A 23247-nucleotide genomic window follows, 5' to 3' on the forward strand; every position below is an offset into this window, starting at 1 on the left:
TGCGCATTTTTCTGCCTCGAGATGAAATATTCTGACACTGGTGTTGGGTCTGTCCAACTCACAATATGCTTCTCCTAATAGTTGAATTCAAGGTGAGCATAGATAATTAATGTGGTCATGACAGGGCATCTGCTGCATGTTCAAAACTCATTGTATCACTGGAAGTCAAGCACAAAAAAATGACATTTTCCACACATCACTGCAGCTCTGTTCTATTATGAAATCAGAGCATTAGCTTGAGTCTGAAGCACTGAAGGGTCTCCATCCACTTCACCGCTGACCAGACTTCACTTAAGTACCTCCGTTCAAGCAAATGTTAACTTCATCATTTAAAACTGTGATCTAAATGCCTCAAGAATTTCATTTGCAAAAGTTGAGCAAATGTAACAAATTCATAACATAAATTCTGACACTCTTCATTTTGGCGAGATATATGATTAGTGCCAGAAGCCAACCAGAGATCGACACTTATACACAAATATAATGTGTGTAAGCATCAGTTACTGTATGTCAAAATAACAATGTAAACTCAGAATTAATCCAGAACGCTTATGATATTTATAATCATGTGGGAAAAAAAGGTGATATGATCCTAAGATCCAAAACAACTACTAAATAGACCTTGAGGTCAGAATGTTTTTTCAACTACTGTTTCCAAATTCAAAAATGAACATCAGCTATTTTCAGCCAACATGTATGTGAAGTCCTTTCCATTCCAGTAAAAATGGAAATTTAAACATCTTCATTTCCATGACAACAGATGAAACACCATCTGCTGATCAAAAGCAAGGAAGCGTCTAGAGTTGCTACTAAATAGACCTTGTGATGAAATTATTTCATCAACTGTTGTGAAGCTCAAGAATGAATTTTTAAATTTAATTTATAATCAGAAAAAATACATAAAGCTTAAGATTTGGGATCAATGAATACCAAATACTATCAATCTATAAAATCAATGCATTGTAGGTCACAAAATACAAGGTTAAACTGGAGTTTAAAATGTTTTAGTTTTTTTCCACTTGGTTCTGATATTTATATTTTGTAATGAAATCTATAAAAAAACAACTTTTACTTAACATTCAACATGTTTTTGCACATTTTATGCATAAGGGAGGGTAAATATCTAAATACGTACTGCCATTTACTGCTTTCATTCTACCTTTGTGAGATATGTGAGTGTCTCAAACTATGAACGCTGTGTATCATGCAGAATCAAAAACAGTGTAGCGTCACTAATGCACAGTCAACATGAGCATACTTACACCAACCGATGAAAAGGAAGACCCACTTTCTGAGCTTGTCGGTTGAATAAGTCATCACAATGGCTGTGTGAAGGTAACATCCTTCAACAAACATCCAGAAGAAGTTTGTAACCACAAAGTAGTTGTATATTGTTGTAATTAATCGACACCAAGGCTGAAAAGAAAAAGACAAGATACAGAAACACAACATACTTTTCTTTTACTTGAACTTACTGAGAATTTAAATGGATTTACATGTTATATGTGTGCTGCGTACACTATACCAAATCAGTTCTGTTACCTCATTGCTCTCATGGATATTGTGGTCAATCAACTGAAGCAAAAACCACATCACATTCCTCAGTATGAAGGTGGTGATCAAGTTCCAGTGGATGATGTTTCGTAGACATCGTATGCTCCTACACAACGAGCCGAGTGAAAGAGATGTTATATTATGATGCTTTTATTACTACAGTAAAGCATATTCAAAGTAAAATGAGATTCAAGATCAGAAAATAAAAATGCCAGATCTGTGTTGTCTATGATAGGGTTAGACCTTAGAGTATTTTCATTTATGTAATACATTTCTTTCTCAATGTACTTATTAAAATGAGATTTAAGGGCTTATACTGTGACACTGAAAAGTGTAGATGAGGTGGGTCATCATTCATTAAAGCAACTGACCCCAACTTGTTTTGCTTGTGACCCCTCTAAGATAAAGCATTTTCTACTTATGTCATCACAGGTTATGAAATTGGTGTGGATGTGAATTTTGAGTGATTCGACAGCAGCAGCAGTCATCTAGGTTCAGATGCTGCTCTAGAAAATTTCCCGTCCTGCCAACAATACATTTCTGTGGGAAAAACACAAGTTTTTTTTCTCTTTAAATCTGTGAAATCTACAGATATTTAATCTCAGAACCAAATATTGACTATTTTTGTCTTTAATCTAAAGAAATCAATTTTTGCCTTCAGAAGCACACATCAATCAAACCCTAGTGCACAACACAGCTGAGGCTGTTTAGTATCTGCTCTGTTCTGTCATAGTAGACGTACGTGTGTGTGTGTGTGTGTTTAAATCGGGACATAAAAAGAGAAGCTTAGAAGAGAGAAGTGTTATGAAATACACATTATACCTTCTGTAGCCTATATGAGTGCTGAGTTGCAGGGATCTATTCATTTGACATAAACGAATTAATGATAAGCATTCCGAGGACATCAAATGAATTTTCATGACTGTCTTCTGTGAGGACGCATGCATACAGGACACATTTAAATGGGCACTATTTCTGTACTTGCCTTAAGCATAAGAAGAGAATGAAGGCCACGACTAGAGCTCCCACAGAGATACAGTGGCCTAGGTAGTTGATGATCAGCGCTATTTTATAATGCATTGGATATTTTCTCTGGAAAGACAACACTTGAATTACTTCTTAAATGTTACTGTTGGATAATAGAAGAAAGAGAGTGGGTCAGGAATACATAAATATCAACAGTGTAATATCTATCTATGCTTTTTTTATATATATATTTTTGAGATCTAGTGAGAGAAAGCAAATGTCATTGACACAATTCAGATGTGTTGGCTTAAAACTGTCTGAGAAAATAGAGCAAGACCCAAAAATACACATAATCAGGAGACATGATGTGAGGAAATCAGGCCAAAACTCATTACACACAATACATCAGTCTTATAGTTTGCCCTCAGGCTTTGCTTATAGAGACACAGACATGACTGTATTTCCATATTTGTTAAGTCATCCGGAAATAAATGTTTAAAAGCGTTTATATGCGCTATGTCAAATAAGGAAATGCAGTTCAATAAGTGTTGCGCAATCACAAAACACATTTACTTTGCCATATCTGATTGGTTTTCCCTCTGCGCCATTAGTGTAATGATGAGCATTTATCTGAGATGCTTAACAGATTGCTTAGAGAATAAAGGGCATAGCAGGATTGCTCCTGCGTCATCAAACTAACCTTCTCCTCCAAAATGGGTTCACAATTGGAGTAATTGCTCTTCAACGCCCACGTCCCATTATCCATGCATTCCCTGTAAGCACTCCCTGCAAGAAAAGAGTTGAGAGCACAGTTGAGATAACAACGAAATTGTTGCATCGTTGCCAACACTGACAGTATTTTAGAAATACTTGTTGATCTCAACTGAGAGATAGTTTTCAAGATTTGTACATCCATTCAAATCTGACATCTTTATTCAATATCGGACACTGCATTCAGCTGAGACGGCACTGGTACAAGCCGGTTATTTGTTGTGTCAAGGTTACAGTGTTGTGTTTGCCAAATAGGTTAGCTGAAATATCTTTGTAATTTCCTTAGAGCTCAGTTCAAAGTTTAGCGCTACTATCTGTCTGACTCTTACACAGAATACCAATTCAGCAATACAAATTTTTATTATGGCAGGGAGATGCAAAGCCTCTTACTCAGTCGGTTTATTTGCATATCTTTTAAAACCTGCTTTCCATAATCAACTTTGAAGTGAAGTTTTTCATTTTGCTCTTTCCTCACCGCGCATTCAGAGGTCCCTTTATCTCTTTAACACTGAAAAATTTAGAGTTGAGGCCAAAACAGAGCAGCTATAAATGAATAAAGGTTATTTTCTTCTATTCTATTATGACCAGTCACATAAAGTGATAATTCTAACCACTCCGCTGCCAAGATACACATCATTTATTTAGCTTTTTTCTAGTGTGCATGAAAACTCTCATCAATTATGATTTTGCTGCTGTCACAAACTATAGCTGTCTGATAAACAATGGTTTCAAAAAAGCATCCACAATAATAGTTTCAGTACGTTTTTTTTTTTATTATTATTTACTAAAAAATATTTTCATAGTTCAAGGCCTTGAGTGTATTCAGTTACAAATAAATGGCTGTCGGATTAATTTTAGCTCATTTTATGATCAGTTTAGATCTAAATAATTAAACTGTTCAACATAATTTCATGTGCTTAACTGATCCTATTTCCTGTGAGTAAATTAGCCCTGGGGCTACTTTGATATTTCCCTAAATACGTGAACGGATGAATGAGAAAATATGTTTATCTCAGTGTTCGGAAAGTTGCATAATAGTAAGTATTCTGCTTTGGGAATTAGCAGTTTAGACAAATCTCACACAAGTGCAGACTGTAATGCTCACATTCACTCATCCTGAATCACAGACTCTTGGAAACAACAAAACAATATGGTAGAAAGTGGGGGAATCATCCACCTCAAAAAATGCCTACAGCCTCTCTTGAAGCAACAGCAGCAGCAGCAGCAGCAGCAGTTAAAGATCCTCTGTCTTCGAATTAATGTTATGTAATGTGACATTTGTATTTGGAGAGCAGAGAGCAGAAAACTGCTTGCGGCAGCTTGAAATAGAGTAAAAATAAAGTAGAAGATGATCCTTTAAAACAGGCTCATATTGTGCTTTCATTTGACTTATGGCAACACATATTGTATTTTGACTAGACAATGCTTTGTGTTGTGTTTGTGAGGGGAAATCCCAGGTCTCAGTCGTTTGTGTATCGAGCACGAAACACGAGCACAGCAGTAAATCAAAGTCAGTTAAATGGCTAAAGCACTTGAATGAGTGGAACACGTATCCCTTGAGACTCAGCAACACAGTCAATCGCAGTACATTTAAAACACACTGTCCTTGTTTGTTTGACTTTGCGAAAAACTGCCTCGACATGTTCATTGATCAGTTGCCATGTGGCATTTATAGAGTTCTTGTGCAGTCTAGGCAACCGTGATAGGACAGCTAATGTCTTATGCATGGTTTGAACATGAACTAAGGCAAATGAACTAGAGATTTAGGACTGCAGTTTCTGTTTGTACCATCAGTGACTTCAAGTGTTTACCAAGAGGAACATTACTTTATTCAACTGCGTAATCACAACAAATTACATTAGTTTGGAGTCACTGTGTAATTGATTGTGGTGCATACTGACTGACAAGAATGTTGTACACTGTAATGCAATCCAAGACAATAGGCAGAGTGGTGCTGATTGAACTAATGTTCAAAGCTGTATTGCCTGTATTGTTGTACTTCATTAGACAGAATTGGATCCATCATTGTATATAACATGGTTAAATATAAAAACACAACTACAACCTCAAAAATGTACTCTTTGACACAGTAATGGTCTTTATTAAAGGGATGAATCACATGTTTTTCCGTGTACTGTATATACTGTATGTATAACTTGCTGCCTCTTTCTGATAAGGCATTTATAAGCTGTAATTAATATAGTGTGTAATACTATATAATTATAATATAATATGTATATTTGTATTTTTTTGCATGATTTTTGTTTGCTGTTCTACAGTAGGCTATAGCAGTTTCATCTTTGTTCTCTAGTTTTTTCACTGGTTTGGTTTGGTCTTTGTTTTGAGTATTTCAGCACTAATCAGTGTCATCAGTACCACCTGCACTGGTCACATTGAATAGGTGTAAATACCTGAGGTGTAATATGGTTTGTCCACACTGAAGAATGTGTCTATGCTGAAATATCTGTCTTTGTGCTCAGGTATGTAATTTAATAAAAAAGAGAGATTTCTGAGACATCTTTCAGAGTGTGAAAGCTTTTTTTGACTTCTGATTATTTTCCCTTGCAGAGTGCACCTCACAAATAGCTGGAGCACAGCTGTTTTGAAAATGAGCTGTAACTAATAGCTTAATAAATTTAAATAAAGTTAATAAATAATTTATTAAGCTTCATAGACCAGTCATAAGCCATTAATAAGAACACCGTCTTGGGTTGCCAGGTTGTGAAAAGTCCCTACAGCATGGCACTTCCTTTGTTTTCTTAGCTCTTAAATCAAGAAGACTCCTCTAGAGGACTGTTTGACACCTGACCTTCTGGAAAAGAGTTGATGAGCATATGGACTAAAATCCAATTATCAACAATTTTATTATTACAACCTTGATGGATTATGTAAAAATCCTATTAATGGCTATTAATTACTTATTAACATTTAGATTTGCAGACTTGTTGGCTTATTGGAAAGTGAGAAATGAGAATTTATCAATGGATTACCAACATTTATTCTTGCATGCAACTGCATTATTACAGAGGATAAAAATCAGGCAAAATTATTTTTTTACAAACTGGCAACCCCAAGTGGTCTTTATTAATTGCTTATAATGGATGTGTAAAGTAGTCACTGATTCATTAACTGTTAATAAAGCCATTCCTTACAACTCATAAAACCCTTTAACACACAGTAATAAACATTCTTCAAAAAGCCAGAATAGACACAAGTGAATTTAAGAGGTGGTGAATGTTTCTTGCATACAAAGTCATTAGAAAGCCAAGATTAGACATGAATTCACCTGGGTAGGCATGAACTGATGTGAAGACGTGTCTGAGCGAGTTTAATATATTTCAAATCAAATTCACACGTATCCCAGGGCTTTATGAATCTGCTTTATAAGCATACAGAGATGAGAGGAAAAAGGAGAACAGTCACACTCTCGCAAACAGAGTACACGCCTCCATATGCAGCTTACAGCTAACACCTGTATGGTCAGTACAATAAACCAGCGGACAATTTTGCGTGAATGGCGCAAAGTGAAAATTTCACTTTGCTTTCTATCTGATCACACCTTCAAGTGGAACTGAAATGTTTAAAGAAGACACAACATTTCACTGACTAACATCAAATATATGGTTTCAGTTATTGCATTTCTAATTTTAATTTTTGTTATTTTTACCGGCAATTTCAAGTTAACCTCCACTCACTTCAAATGCTACGTTGAAAAGAGGTTTATTTGTCTTTTGAATCTGTTTGTGGGGACAGTTTTACTTCTTTTACTCTTCTTTTCTTTACTTTACTAAGTTTTAGCATGGAAAAAAGCCCAATCTCTTACAAAGTTACAAAGGTGTGATTACTGGAATACTTTCTCTGATTAAACACCATAGTTGCCGCTACACTAAAAATATCTCATGCTGTCTATGGATAGTTTTCAATGGGAACAATAACAACACTTAAAAAAGCACCAGGGGATGTGGTGTATATTTCACTTCAACATGCTTGAAATGATTAAAACATTTTCCAAACAAGATGTTGTTCCTGGCAGACAGGTAATTATTTTTTTTTACAGTAACTGCTGCTTTTATATCACACCTCATTTTATCAGTAATTAAGCAACAGTATGTCACTTCTCCATCCCAATATGAGTACGACAAAGCACACAATGGGTAATTTAGGCAGCATGACAATCATTTTGTCTCACTGTGACTGTTTAGGGTATTCAACTTGAGTGAGTATGATACTCTCAACAGGACACTGGCTTCACCTCAAGTCAAGATAATACAGGTAGGTCTGTTATATCAACACCACAGCCAGAGAGTTGGTGTCATTTGCCAATTCAAGGTTCTAGTCTCTTAAAAATCTCTTTTAAAATATAGATTCATTTACAGAACATTATGAAGAACACGATTCTTAGTATATCTGCAAACAAAATCATTAAAACTAATATAAACCTTTAACTTGTCTGAACTAATACTACAGTAGCAGTACAAGGTGCTTTCCATTTAGAGTTCTCAGTCTCTCCAGGCAAATATCACACTGTGCTTGTGAAACAAGCAGTGATGGTGCAGAAATAGAGGAAGGGGAGCAGGTTGTGAGGTTTGTCCCTGTGAGCTATTCCACTGACGCAAGACTAATTCAAGGCACTGGTGCAGGAAAAACACATTTCTGACTAACCATCTGCGCATTATGCGTGGTAAAGCCATTCTCTTCCCATTTTTCTTTTAAATGCATTATATTCACACAGTTAAAATAAAATAACTATATGACTCAGTCTCTCTCTGCTGGGGTTTGGGTATAAGCTGCCACGTGAAGGTATTAACAATGCTGTGAGCTACCCAACGCTGACCACACTACACTGGTGTGAAGATTTATCAGAAGAAAGAAATGTGGTGTACTCCCTGCCAACATTGCCCACCTCCTCCACGGCCACCCTGCCAACTTTCTTGCCTTTCTTGGATGCACAAATATTAACATGCAAATAAACACTGATGGCTCAAGCTTGTTTGTCGAGGGAAAATGAGGAAAGGATCTTTGAATTACATAAATTTGGGCTGGATTGGTTGTTCATTGGTGATAGGGACTTCAATTATGAGTAGAAAATTAAATATATTCAGTTATTAATTGTAACTGTAATAAATCAGCATCCAATCTCATTTGGATGAAAAACAAAATGTCTTCATTGCAGCTGAGCTTGACCTGTTTCTTTCAGCTGATTGTTGCTGTGCTCCGAACCGTGGGACCTGCAACAATGCTGAATATTACAGTACAACATTTTTCACTTAAAGACTGTGTAAGCCGGCTTTTCTTTTTTTTTTTAAAAAAACTTCTTTACATTGGTATTTTCCATTATACAAAATATAGTCATCTTGACATGCAGATACATATACATTCTGTTATCATCATCTCCCCCTCCCTCACCCACACCCTCCCACTCCCACATCTTCTCGTCCAAGGTCACGAAAATCACAGACAGAGAAAGAATGATCACATACTGAAAGAGAAAGAATAAATAGATAAATAATCATTTTAATAATAAATAATAAATAATAAATAATAAATAATAAATAATAAATAATAATAACATACATACAGAATAATACAGTGCAAGTCTTTATAAGAGGCAGGTGTTACCAGACATATCTTAATACACTGTATTCCAGTTGACCAGTATATATGTTCAGCAGTTGCAACTTATTTATTTAAAGGAAATTGAAGGCCCTCAACATAACTAATAAACAGAGACCAGGTTTTATCAAATAATTTGTATGATCCACGTACAACATACTTAATCTTTTCTAATTTTAGCATTGACATCACCTCCTGGATCCACTGAGTAAAGGAAGATGGCCTTTTTGCCCTCCAATTAAAACTCCTTAATTGACCCGAAAGGCCCTCCCCCATTTGGACTATCCAAACGATGGTAGTAAGGAGGTTAAGTTTTAGTGCTTTGTTACATATTGATGAGAGACATTCCAAAACGGAGGACCAGAAGCCTTCAAAAATTAAGGACCAGAAGCCAAGTCGGCCTTTCTTTCTCTGGGTCTCATTGCTCTGTGCTTTAGTTTGTCATCTGTCTCTTCGGGTTTGTGTTACTTTTGTGCCAGTATGTTGATTAACTGAATGATGGAGTGAAGAAAAAAAAACATGATATGACTGCTATGCCTCCTCAAAGCACAAAGCTGCTAACCACAGCCTGTCACAAATTACCCTGTTCCAGTTGTTTTGTGAAATAACAAAATTGGAGGCTTATATTCGGATGAGTGTCAAATTGGAGTAAAGATGAAAGGCTATAATATCTCAAAAGTGAGTGATCAAAACTGCTCATGTGAGGCATACACCTGAGCCAGTTACAGCAGCCTCCAAACCCTGTGATATTTAATTTCGTGAGCTGGGGGGCAGAGTAAACTAGGCCATACAATAACAGCACGGGAGTCTCACAGCTTGATATTTCGTTTAGGCAGCAGGAACTGGAGCAAAGCTGCAATGTTACATACACAGATGTCAGAGGGCAGGTGAGGACATGGAGGCAGGAGGGTGCAAATACAACATGACAACATAAAAATCATGACAATCATTGATCATGACATGACAATATTCACTCCTGGCAACTAGCCACTTGGCTGAATACTGAAAAGCAAAGGGTGATACAAGACATGACGTGTTTACTTTTAAAAATATTTGACCAAATCACCATCTTTGACTCATCAAAGCAGTTTGTGGCCTAAATCTAAACTAATCACATGCAGGATGCAAGACGCAAGCCCCAGTTTCCGGTGTCAAAATTCTCTTCCAGCAACCGACTCGACCACCTCGTTACGACTACTGTGTGGTACAGGAACGTAACACCTCACAAATCATATAAAGTAAAACCATTTAGTTGCATATGAACTTATTATTATTTACTAGTTATTTACTTCTTGTACTACCAGCAGTAATTTGTTGAGGAAAGAAATTGAATCTGGATGATAGATGGAAAAACATTAATGATACAAAACAGATACTTAAACATTTTGCATTTTTTTTGTCATATTCCTTTAATCATCATCATTTCTTAAGTGTATGTGTCAGTAATATCAGCTATAGGAAGTAAGATTTTGAAATTAACATTTGTTCAATATCCCAGATGAATGAGTTAAACTATCTCCGTCACTGTAAGAGACAGAGAGCAAATAAACTGGAAAATGAGGGCTGCAGTTTTTTTTTATGGAGTGCCACATTTTTTGATATTTGTCTGGAACTGTTGTATAATAATGTGAGTTACTGAGGTATGTTTTTTGCATTGTCAGGATGGTTCACACCATTTTGGGGCCTGAATCTCATTGCTAAGGCTATTGTTTTTGCTTTTTTGTGTGTGTCAGCGACCGTCCCTGCCCTTTTTGTCCTAGATGCAAAATTGTCCTTTTCAAAGGGCAAGTAATTTTTTTTTTCTTTTCCTCACATGTTTCTGGTATTTATCATCTGGCTGGAAAAGGACTACCCTAAATGAACCCAGAAGGTGGACGCATGCAGAATTAAGTTTCATAGGAAAGCAGTGAGAGCTCTCCCTCTGCACAATATATAATGGAAAACACAAAGTGTTCTCTACCCTTGAGAGAAACTATCACAAGCCTCGAGTTTCCAAAAATCATATATTTATGACCTAGATGACCTGTGGTTCAGATCATATCATATCTCCAGCTACTCTAACCTGTCAACACTAACATGCCAACATCACCGCATTAGAATGCAACTGCTCCAAAACCCTTGATTGACCCAAGTTTGATCAAACACGACGTGGCAGCTAAACCGCTTCACAAAAAATAATACTGTCCCGCCCTTGTCACATTCACTTTGTTATACATTTTGTCAGAGGTGCTGATCCTTGTCAAAGAAAAACAAACTCCCCTTGCTCTCCCTGGCATTATCAGCACATGTTCCAAATGACTGGTTTAACTAAAATAAGTCTCAGGGCTATTTATTCTATGACAATATTTGATAATTCAACTATATTTGATCACAAGTCACGTGTAGATCACAAAGTGTTTAAGCTCATCTCACCAGGCAAGAGCTTTCTGGCACTACAGCTACACAATATTACTCTGATGCTCTGAGCTTCAGATATATGCACTGCCTGCTGAGTTCTATCAGTAATGAGCACATCATTGCTTAAATATGCTCATAGTAAAAAGCCTATTATCTTGTAACCTGTCCTGTCTCATTACATACATTTTTGTTTCTTTTTGCCAAGGAATATTTATGCATCTATTGATGTCCTTTGAATTGCTCCAGGAAAATAAAGCTGTTGCACTAAACAGCTGCATATGATATAAATTACACTGTTTAAAAGTTTAGAAATCAAATACACATGGACAACCTGTACCAAATTGCTTTGTTTTGTCATCTGTTTCCTTTGTGAAATCTGTTACACACCCATGTCTTGTATAAAGGGAACAGCCTAAGGGGGAGGAATAGCTCTAAAGAAAGACGCTCAAGCTTTTTCTGTGTCAAACACATTTGTGGTTTGTGCTGAAACGTTAGCGACATATTTTTTTGCTGACAAAATTAGATGCCCACTTCTACCATAAAGAGGCAGTTGAAAATAAATCTCAGGAACATAACTAACGTGGGTGCAGATTTCAGTTTGATACCAAAAAGACCAAAAATCATTTGTATGAAAGCCAACAAGATGGAAGGTAGAATTGTGCGCAGGGGACCAACCAGAATAGAAATCTCTGCTGCCTGTTTTGTTTTCTCGCAGTGACTGTAAGCCTCTGTGCCACACTCTTCCTCCTTCACCTGACAATTGAGATGGCAGTTGGAGATGTGGCTGCAGAAATGCTGCACTGGGTTAAAAGAGAGACATTTCTCAAAGTGACTGTGTCCTGGTGCACTGTCATGGACCACCTTACCATACAAGCTGTGGTCAACCTCCACTGATCCAATCAACAAAAGACATATGGGGTTTGTCTAAAAGCTTTGGCTGCTTGCCTGACCAACCTGCTGAAGGAATACAGTCACATGTCAGATGTCTTTATCCTACATCCATGCTTCACAAAGAATGCAGGAACAACTTTCTTGGCAACTTAGGAACAAACAAAAAATCACATTCTTATTCAAAAAAAAAAAAAAAAAGGTTTACTCCAATGGCTAGAAAAATACATGTTTTTTTCATGCACTGCCCCCTGAGGATAAAGCAAGTGTGCAGCCGGAAAGTTGTAAAGAGCTTCACTGCTTTCGGATGAAAATTTCCCTTCCTTGCTTAAATTTATCCCAGTGGCACTTGCAGCTCCCTGGAACACAGATATATAGAAAGCTACACAATTTAGCAAAAGGCCAAGAAACCAAGAGAACAATTAGCTTTTAATGCTTAACCCTCCCATCAAACATCTGGCTCTCAGTCAGGAATTGTCAAGTCATGAATAAACTGATTATACAGAACAAGAAAAGCTGCCAGTGTAACTACGAGGAGAAGTGGCCTAACAACATGTAACAACAGCTCAATCACAGACACATTCTTACCATGGTGTTATCATTCTCTTACTGTTTCAAGAGTCCTCAAAAGCAGATTTTTTATCAGTAAGACACCTGCAAAGTCACACAGCTTTCTTTTTAAAAAGCTTTATGTAGTATTATCTCTGTATTCAGATGAGAAATAACACGATATGACTAAAACAAATCTTTTAAATTATGTACAGTAATTGCAACCCAGAATTTTTACTCTCCAGATATGGGATCATTAGGTCACTCCACAATCATTGTAAATGGAGCCAAATGCTAAAAAAAAAAAATCATCCAAGCATAGAATATGTTAACAGCTTCATTACAGACCAGGGATTACATGCATCAGTGGTAACGTACTGCAGAAGCAATGTTCTCATGAGCTAAGCATGTAATTATTAGTGATGATCCATTAGTAGATCTAACATATATTAGCATACAAATAAATGCTAGGGATGTGCATTTTCACTGGCTAAATGTACATTTTGGAGACACAGAAGTACGCAAAGGGAAAGTCCAGTCTCTTTTCACTCGATTTGACCTTAACAGTCATTTTGTAGCCTAAATGTGTCTCAAGCAGCCTTTCCTCCAACATGATGGAAAGTATAAATAGGCATTATTGTCATTTTTACTTCTTGTCAATGGGTTAAGATGCATTCTGCAAATTTACCCTTGCTTGGGGCCCCCTGTCATTTAAAACCATTGTTGACCATTGTCAATCAAGGCTCAAGGTGCAGACATACCAAATTCATTGTCAGATGTCAAGTCGACGGATCCCATTCATTTTCTATTTAAAGCAGGAGATCTGGCCGCACAGTGCATAATGAATATGGCACGATGAGTTGATGGACCAACCACCATATCTAAATTTATAAGATCATGACTCATCCCGAACTCTACTTTGCAGCTGTAAAATGAGAAAGTTTGTAACGTGGCCACCTTGTTGAAAACCGCAGAGCAAAAACCAAGCACCGTCCAAGTCATGGTATGTCATCCACCACGTCACACAACGGCCAGGGCGTTCAGTGGTCCAGTCCATCCAGATGCATCCTCACCGACGTCTGTGTGTCTGCACCATCAGTGAGTTAAAAGCGCAGCTCTGCACCATGAAAACTCAGTCGTTAGCTACTGTTGTTGGCCAGCCCCCAGTAGTCAGTGCAGGCCGACCCAGCAGAGCTCCCAGTGTAGCTCCTATTTTCCTCCAAGTTAAGTTAACGAGACTGGTGACCATTGTCAAATGTATTGCCGGGGCCACAGCGGGTGACATAGAATCCCATTTAAGACTGCTGGCTAAGGATAAGCGTAAATATGATAAAATTATTATTCACGTTGGCGGTAATGACTCTTAGTTATGCCAATTGGAGGTCACTAAAGTTAATGTTGAGTCTGCGTGTACTGCATATATGCAAAGAAAATGTCAGACTCTGTAGTTTTCCCTGGGCCCCTGCCAAAATCGGACCAATGATGATATATATAGCCACATGTCATCATTCAACCACTGGCTGTCAAGGTGGTGTCAAGCGAATGATGTGGGCTTTGTAGATAATTAGCAGACTTTCTGGGGAAGACCTGGTCTGATTAGGAGAGACAGCAAACATCCCACGTTGGATGGTGCAGCTCTCATATCCAGAAATATGGCCAAGTTTATTAATAGACCAAAAGCATGACAACCCAGAGTTGAGACCAAGAGGCAGAGTTGCAGTCCCACACGCCTCTCTGTGGTTCTGTTAGAGCAGTTACCCACCTAAAACCCCATAGAAACTGTGTCTTCCCCCCAATCACTTAAATCAATTAAATCTAAAATAAACAGAAGAGGCATTATACATAGAAATCTAATACAAATTAACACCACCACTGAAATAGTACAACAGAACAGGTGAATTAAATGTAGACTTTTAAACATTAGATCTCTGTCATCTAAAGCTGTATTAGCAAACAATCTAATATCAGACTATCATGTTTATTTATTTTGTCTTACTGCAATCTGGCTGTGTCATGAAGAATATGTTAGCCTAAATGAATCCACTCCCCCCAGTCATATTAATACTCACATTCCTTAAGACACCAGCCGAGGAGGTGGAGTAGCAGCCATTTTCAATTCAAGCCTATTAATCAGCCCTGGACCTAAACTTAATCATAATTCATTTGAAAGCCTTGTTCTTAGTTTTTCACACTCAACCTGGAAAACTTTACAGCCAGTTCTATTTGTTATGATGTACCGCGCTCATGGCCCATACTCTGAATTTTCATCGGAATTCGGAGATTTTATCATGTTTAGTCCTTAGTACTGATAAAGTAATTATAGTGGGCGATTTTAATATTCATGTGGATGTTGATAATGATATCCTTAGCACTGTGTTTATCTCATTATGAGACTCAATTGGTTTCTCTATCTCAGAGTTTAAATAAACCCACTCACTGTTTTAACCACACCCTCGCCTTTGTTCTGGCATATGGCATAGAAATTGAACATTTAATAGTCTTTCCACAGAATCTTCTTTTATCAGACCATTAATTTCATAACTTTTGAATTCCTGTTACTGGACTACACGCCATTGGACAAAAAATGTCTTCACAAGATGTGTATCTCATAGTGCTGTAGCTAAATCACAGGAAGTGATTCCATCAGCATTTAATTCAATTCCATGTCTCAAAACAAAGGACGGTTATGCTAACTTTAATCCCTCTCAAATTGATCATCTTGTTGATAGTGCCGCAGGCTCACTGCAGATAATACTTGACTCCATTGCAACCCTCTAAAAAAGAAGATAATAAAACAAAAGAGGTTAGCTCCATGATATAACTCCCAAACCCACAAAAACTTGAAAAGATATGGCGTTCCACCAAACTGGGAGAATCTCTCTTAGTCTGGCAAGATAGAATCACTAATGGACACAGGGCACCATTTCGAGTCAGGCACCGGCAAGGGGAGGAGGGGTACTGGTATGGGCTGCTATCATTATGGATGAGCTAGTTGGACCTTTTCGGGTTGAAAATGGACTGAAAATCAACTCCCAAACCTACTGCCAGTTTCTGGAAGATAATTTCTCCAAGCCGTGGTACAGGAAGAAGTCCTCAGCATTCAAGAAGGCCATGATCTTTATGCAGGACAATGCTTCATCACATGCATCCAAGTGCTCCACTGCTTGGCTATCCAGCAAAGGCCTCAAAGATGACCGAATAATGACCCGGCCCCCTTCCTCACCTGACTTCAATCCTATTAAGAACTTGTGGGCCCTTCTCAAAGATGACAATCATAACAATGTTACTTATAACATTCTTTCTGAGCCCTGGAACTCAAACCATTTTATGATGCCCCAAAAATACATATATTTAAATAATTACATAATACCATAAACATGCAACAACTAATCAACTAATGGCTTGAACTAACAACTGCAAGTCAACTAGGAAAATCTTTGGTAGGCCCTAAAGACAATACACCTCTTTGAACAGCATTTGGGAGGCTGTGGTTGCTGCTTCAGAGAAAGTTGATCGTGAATAGATCAAGAAACTAACAGACTCTGTGGATGGAAGGTTCATGGCAGTTACTGAAAAGAAGGGTGGCTATATTGGTTATTTATTTGTTACACTTAATTGAGAATAAACATGTGATTTGGGAAAAATTCTTTTTGTAATTTAGTTGCCTAATAATTGTGCACATTTAGCCTATATATTCCCCTGAGAAAAACAAAACTAATTTTTCCTTTGTTAAACATTCAGGTTTGGGGTTAAATAACAGTTTGGATTGACTGGGAGTATTGTATTTATTCAACAATACAAATGAATTATGAGGAATACAATTTGCCTAATAACTGCACATGCAGTGTAGTGTAGAGAGTGATGTTTTATATCTTCTGAAGGCCTCGGAAAACATACCAGCTGCCTGTGACTTGGTGACCTGATCAGGGAGCTGTGCTGCTCTGCTTGAGCACCAGAGGTTTTTTTCTCAGAGGCATAATAGAGGTTGAGCAACCTTGTGGAAAATATGCCACTTTACAAAGAATAGCTTGTTCAGTTTTGGCTGCATTCAAAGACATCTTGGAATAGGGTGACAGCAGACAGCTGGATGTTTCTGAACACATTCACATTCTAGTTTGATCCTGCTGGAACTTTTAAGGATATTTTATGTCTCTTAACATATCAATTGAACAGACAATACTGACAAATTATAAATTCCTCCTGAGAAGGGATGGGGGTGGGGGCTGTGATTGACACTGTGATGGTTCATTGAGTTTCATAATGAACTAATGGGAAGGAACACGATGTACATACAGTACGTGACAGAAGTTTTAATGTCTTTCTAGCTTACGCCTTATGATGAGGTTGTATAGCCATGACACACATCCTTGAAATAAATATCCTCTAGAGGATATTTAGTATTTTCAGTGAGTATTTTCAAGAAGAAGAGAAGTGAAAAGAAAGTGACTTTTCTCAGTTCAATGCAGAGGAGAAGGGGGCAGGTTTTGTTTGAGTTTCAGAGTCAGTCGCCTTGAATTGCTGGACTTATGCAAGGAGGTAGAGAAACTGTTATTATTACCCTAAGTAAAGATTTTGTTTTTCTTGTATACAATATATGAATATGCAGATTTGGAAGGTTGTGAAGGTCATTCCTGGATTTTTAAGTTTATGATCCAGGATGAACAACAAGTTCAAGCAATGATACACTGTATAGTTCAAGGTGAAACTTTTATTCATATTCATAATTACTTATGGCTGTTTAATGATGGATTAACAAAACTACAATGTCTATGGTTGCAAAAAGAAACATCTCCACTTTTGTCCAATTTCTTTGCTGTATATATTTAAATATGTTTCATAAGTCATTGTTATTCACTATACCATGTCTATGAGTTTAATGCTTTATTATCTCAAGGGGACAGAGCTAATGATACAAACAGGACTGCAACTGCTGATTATTTTCTTGTTTAATTAATGAATTTTGTCCATAAAATATCAGAAAATAATGAAAAATGCCCATCAGCTCAAGGTGACATATTCAACAAAAAACAGAAGACATTCATATTTGAGATGCTGGAAGCAGATACATTTTGCTTGGTTTTTCTTTTTAAAAAAATGATTAAAACAATGAATTATCACAATTGCTACAGATTAATTTCTGTTGATTGACTAATTGATTAAACCCTATCAATGTCCAGTTTGATCCAAATACAGATCAAAATCATTTGGATGGTTAAACAAACATTGTACAGCTTTGGATACAAGTAGCACACATCTTATAAGCATCAAACTGCTACGGCAGTGAGAGGGAGTTTGGGAAACTGTCAGTCCATTTCCTCTTGTTTAGCAGGGAACACTAGATCCCTCTTAAAAAACATTGTGCCTTTAGTGATGACCACTGAAGCAGACAGGCCAACAGACCCTTAGGAAAAGTTGCTGGGTAATCTTTTACTCACAGCTGTGTCTCTTAAACTATCCCATTTCTCCTCATGCCCTCATGGCACATTAGGAATAACTCCAATTGTAGGTCATAGATTCAAATGTTTGCCTGCGTGTTTGCTGTCAAACTCTCACACCTCACAGCTACATTGAAACCAGTTGGTGAGAGAAAATGAGCAAAATGGCGTGCACTACAAGTCTCTGGCCCTGAGGGAAACCAACAAGCCAAACATGGAGGATAGCATGTCTGGATAATGAGAACATATTATACTACATTACACAACTAAAAAGCATGCATATGCTGTCAGATTTTATAAGCAATTCATTTATAGTAGGTCATGACCATAAGAAAAAACTCTTTTCAGTCTGACCGTTATTGTTAAAATCAAACAATTAATTTGTATTGGTAGTGTGGCCTTGGTACCACAACATAGCACTCCCAAGACATGTAACCCTGCCTTCTAGCTTGCTTTGCCGAATACATTTTTGCAAAAAAAAATTGCTTCCTGCATTACATTCACTGGCAACAGAAGGCCTGAATAAAGGGCAAGTGGACTGGCTTTAGATTCTTGAAATGTTTTACCTGCCTTCCTTCTTCATGACCTGGATGACTGAGATTCTTCACTGACATTCACTGGCATTTTTTTTTTTTTTTTCAGAAGGATGATGTCCTTTTGCACATTGGTCATGAGGAGAAGGTCAGGGTGGATGGTTAGACAAAGCACAGGGCTTATACAAAAATATACAAAATGACATACATATACAAAAATACACCATGCTTTAGTTGGCAGATACTGGAAGAAATACATGTTAAATATGTTGACAGTGAAGACTTTGAATTAGAAGTGAAGAGTTTGCATTTTATTTCAATATAAACATTTCCTTGTTATGTTGATTTAAAAAAAGTGAAATCTAAGTGGTATTTATTTTCCTACAAATATTAAATGTAAATTAGTTATATATGAAAAAGAGGTGCAGTGGTTGTTACATGTTTTATATCTCATAAACTCATAGGCAGGGGGATTTACTGTGTACCTGACTAAAATAGCCAGAGATGCAGCCAATAATGTTGAAACCTTTCATTTGACTTTAGACTTTAGGGCAGTTCCTCCTGCATGCAAGCTTCATTGAGGAATATGAAAAAGACAAAAATAGTTTAAACTCTAGTAGTTAACTGATCATATGTAAACTACAAATGTGAAGGGAACACACCAAAACACTCTGAAAGTGTGTCAAAAAGTGAAGAAAACTGTTTAACAATGATAACACAAACAAGAGTAGAGGGAGAAGCATCTCCAGAAATAGACGATGAGAAAGACATAACGTTATTTGACGGCATTACACTGGCGGCCACAGAACCGCAGGAGTTTACAAGTGTTGATCGATACCAGAGACCACTGTTACCTCAATGGGTGCTGAGATTTTAGGCTCTCTTAACAAGCAAGGCCCGTCCTCTGTGTTTTGATGTGTGAAAACACTAATTTGGAGTAGGATAGGCAGGGGTGTCAGGGATGCAAGACACAACATACCCATCTTTCAAGACTACTACACTACTGATATGAATGTAATTTTTAGGAGACAGGATTGGTAAATCAGCATCATTTGGAGAAATTGTCTAGACTAAACATGACTGACTGCCATATAAGGCAACCTTGCATTTAAGATCAGGAACAATTCATTGTATATTTCTTTTTTTTGCAAGGGAAACAATCAAAGACTGGTACTTGACTAACTCTTCTGACTGCGATTATTTAAAGGTCCCATATTTTACACTTTTCCGGTGTTTTATTTGAAGTCTTGATATCATAAGAAGATATTTTTGTGGTTTTAAGTACCAAAAACCATCTCTGTGTAGTCTTACATCTCCTCTCTGAAGCCTCTCTCTGGAGCGCTACAGAGAACAGGCTGTTTTGTGTCTGTTCAAAGTCCCGCTCTTCTGCTTGGCTGACTGTTTTCTGAGTGACACATGCCCAAGCCAACCACAGGTAACAGATTGTAGCCTAGCTTGTAGCAAGGAAAACCAGGGCTCCGGGTAAAACTCACTGATAAGTTGCGATGGCCACAGCTGAGGATAATGTTATTATATGACATATTTGCTTCCTGACATCCAACAACTGCACCACTGTCTGTCTCTCCCATAGACTGTAAAAAATATGGACGTAGTCACCATGACGTCACCCAGAGTGGTTTTGAAGTTCAAAGTGGGTGGCTCCGGCCATCACCATATTGGCAGTGCCTGACTCCACTTAACTCCGGGCTAAGAGGTGGAGCTGAGGTGGGCCAAATGAAGCCTGGCTGCTGAGACAAGCCACCTAGTGGCTAGAGAACTGTCACTCAAAGCAGCCCCATCCTTAATTATGCACAACCTTATGGCTTAATAAAATTTAAACGTGTGAGTTATAAAAAAATTCACCCCTCGTACAGTTGTCATGAAAGGGGAAATTAGCTATAGAGACCAAAACTGTTTTTTGTGCCAGGCTATAAACATGTTTATTTCTGCTGTAAAGTTGGGCATTTTAACATGGGGGTCTATGGGGATTGACTCGCTTTTGCAGCCAGCCTCAAGTGGCCATTCGAGGAACTGCAGTTTTTTGGCACTTCCGCATTGACTTCATTTTCAAGCCCCGGAGGTTGCTGCTTGGTCTCTCCTCTGCTCCACTCCATGTGTGTGTTGAGGAGCAGCCCTGCCCCCAGTGAAACACAGAGAACAGAGGAGAGGAGAGAAACTAGCGCAAACATAAATGACAGCAAAACGCAATGGAGACTCTCACACTGAGCTTAAATGAAACAAGTGCACATAAATTAGGTAAATAACATAAACATATTTTGTTTCTTTCAGGAGGGGCAGTGGTCCCATTGGAGGAGCAGGCCACCCTTCCAAGGCAAACGCTGAGCGTATAGTTTTAACATCATAACCTTACAGAAGTCCAGACAGCTCGTTTAAAGCACAGTTTCTGAATACGGGCTGTGGTCATCTCTCTGTGGACTGAGTATTTTGATACTTTCACAGTATTTATGTAGCACCTGGACCTGCTTTAAAATCAAAAAAGAAATGGAAATCTCCCTCTATACAACATGGGACCTTTAAATAACACAAGCTAATCCCTAAGAAGAGGTCCTCTCTCTACTATTTGGATGTGAGTATTGCATGGGTCTAGCTTAAAAATGGCTGTCCAGCTCTTGCACTGTAGTGTAGCGTGGATGCTGAGCCAGTCCTAAGTGCTGTCAGAGGAGGCTGGTGCTGATTGACTCCCATGGGGAATTTAGTGTGCAATGGCTAGTAAAATGTTTGCTTCACACGCTCGACCTGAATTTGTTGACTGACTAACCTCTTACCCAGTTTCACCGTGAAGAAGTGGATCAAAGGTTTCAAGGGGGTACATACACCACAGGGGAGGTACTTTACAGAAAACTTTGGTGCAATCATTCGATTCAAAAAATAAAAATACCACGTTGTAACAACTAGAAGTGTGTGATTCCCAGCATGAGAAACTGTGCATGGGAAGTTAATTGCGTCACTTAGGATGAGTGTCTAAAATAGGATGCTCCGTGGTTTGGGAATTTCCAAACCAATACAGTTCAACTGTTCACTGTCTGTATACAAGCCTTTGCATGCCTTCTCACAGCTTTTTAAGTTAGAAATGTGGATTTCATTTTACTCCTCCACAAGGGAACTCTAGGGACATGACTGACAAGAAGAGGCAAAGCAGCATTATGGTCATTTAGACTGTCATCAAACTTTATAGTGGTAAACATTAGTGAGTCATTAAATTATGCAGACAGTATATTGAGTAAGCTTTTGACAAGCGGAAGGATTTCTATTACACTGCTTGAGTAAATGTCCTCCATTTCTTTAATTGGTTAAAGAACCATACCTCCTGACAGTATCTACATTACTTCTTCAAACACTTCTAAACGATTTGTGCCAAGAATACACTGCTTCAATGTCACCGGTGGTTCAATTTTAATAAGACATTTATCCCATTCTCAATGAAGCATCTTATTCATTGTGACTCCCATGTTTTCTTTCATGCAGTTTTCTAGTGGATTCTGACAGATAAAACCATGCAACAAAAATGCACATATGCATCACCGTGAATTTCCTACGCTTTTGATCAAGAAAGCCAACAATTTCATGTTTAATGGTAATACCTGCCACGATGTATTCACCGTTCTATTTCAATTTAATTTTTGCCTTGGAAAGACCAAGGTATTTTGCACAGACTCATCTCTGACTTAAAATAAAACATCAAGCTGTGTTCCCAACATGCTATGCTGCAGCAGCTCCGGTCCTTTCTCTGAAGCTGATAAACACTGCAACACTGATATGACTTGGTCTTTATTAATCCAGATAAGAAAATCAATAACGTTCCATTGTAGGAGCAGCAATCCTGACTTTGAGCTGTGTTGACTAGAAAGGTACATTATGTGCTAACAGGATGTGTCCTCGGTGACAATGAACAGAGGGACAGGGGGATGAGGTGTGTTTACCAAAGGAAGAAAATGTGATTCACTGAATAATTACAGTTACAGGTCTCTGGGTTCCACTGAACAGAGAAAGCAAATGGGCCACCGAGATATGGCTTGAATTTGCAAAACTGACACTCCGTTGTTGATATCATTCATCTATACCGCTGTGAACATCTTGTCTTGCCTGAGGCTTGACAGAAAGCACGTCACATCGTAGTGACAAAGCAGAGACAATGAATGACTTAAAACCACATCTAACAACTCTGCCCCAACAGTGGTGATGTGCATTTCATGTAAACCAGAGACCTGAATAAATGCACACAAAAAAAGGGACACGGGAAGATTTAAAAATGCATAAACCTCTTAAGCCACTCTGCACAGACATTAATATTTATATATGCTTGAAGAAATGGAAAGGAATTTATAGCCCCTTACCTGTGCAGGCCTGTTAAGTCTACGAAAACTCTGATTTTTGTAGAGAATTGCACCATTTTGCTGACATTAAACTTACTCAGCCGTTCATTTTAAAGTACTACAGAAAACCTATGAGGTTCCACAGAAGATATGGCATTTACAGTATATCCCGCAGTGTTCCATAACTGGAAGAACAAAGTACTGGGA

General features: G+C 37.9%; 1 protein-coding gene across 1 annotated transcript in view; it reads right to left on the bottom strand.

Annotated features, from left to right (window-relative positions):
- LOC137194333 (corticotropin-releasing factor receptor 2) overlaps positions 1–23247 on the bottom strand; it is a 38426-nt gene that overhangs the window by 10237 nt on the left and 4942 nt on the right. The window contains exons 3-6 of the mRNA XM_067606165.1: positions 3221–3306; positions 2540–2646; positions 1543–1660; positions 1263–1416 (exon numbers count right to left, since the gene is read on the bottom strand). Of these exons, the coding sequence (XP_067462266.1) occupies positions 1263–1416; positions 1543–1660; positions 2540–2646; positions 3221–3306 (465 nt within the window). The remainder of the gene's footprint in view (positions 1–1262; positions 1417–1542; positions 1661–2539; positions 2647–3220; positions 3307–23247) is intronic.

The sequence above is a fragment of the Thunnus thynnus genome, chromosome 12 (assembly GCF_963924715.1).
Source record: "Thunnus thynnus chromosome 12, fThuThy2.1, whole genome shotgun sequence".
Taxonomy (NCBI): domain Eukaryota; kingdom Metazoa; phylum Chordata; class Actinopteri; order Scombriformes; family Scombridae; genus Thunnus; species Thunnus thynnus.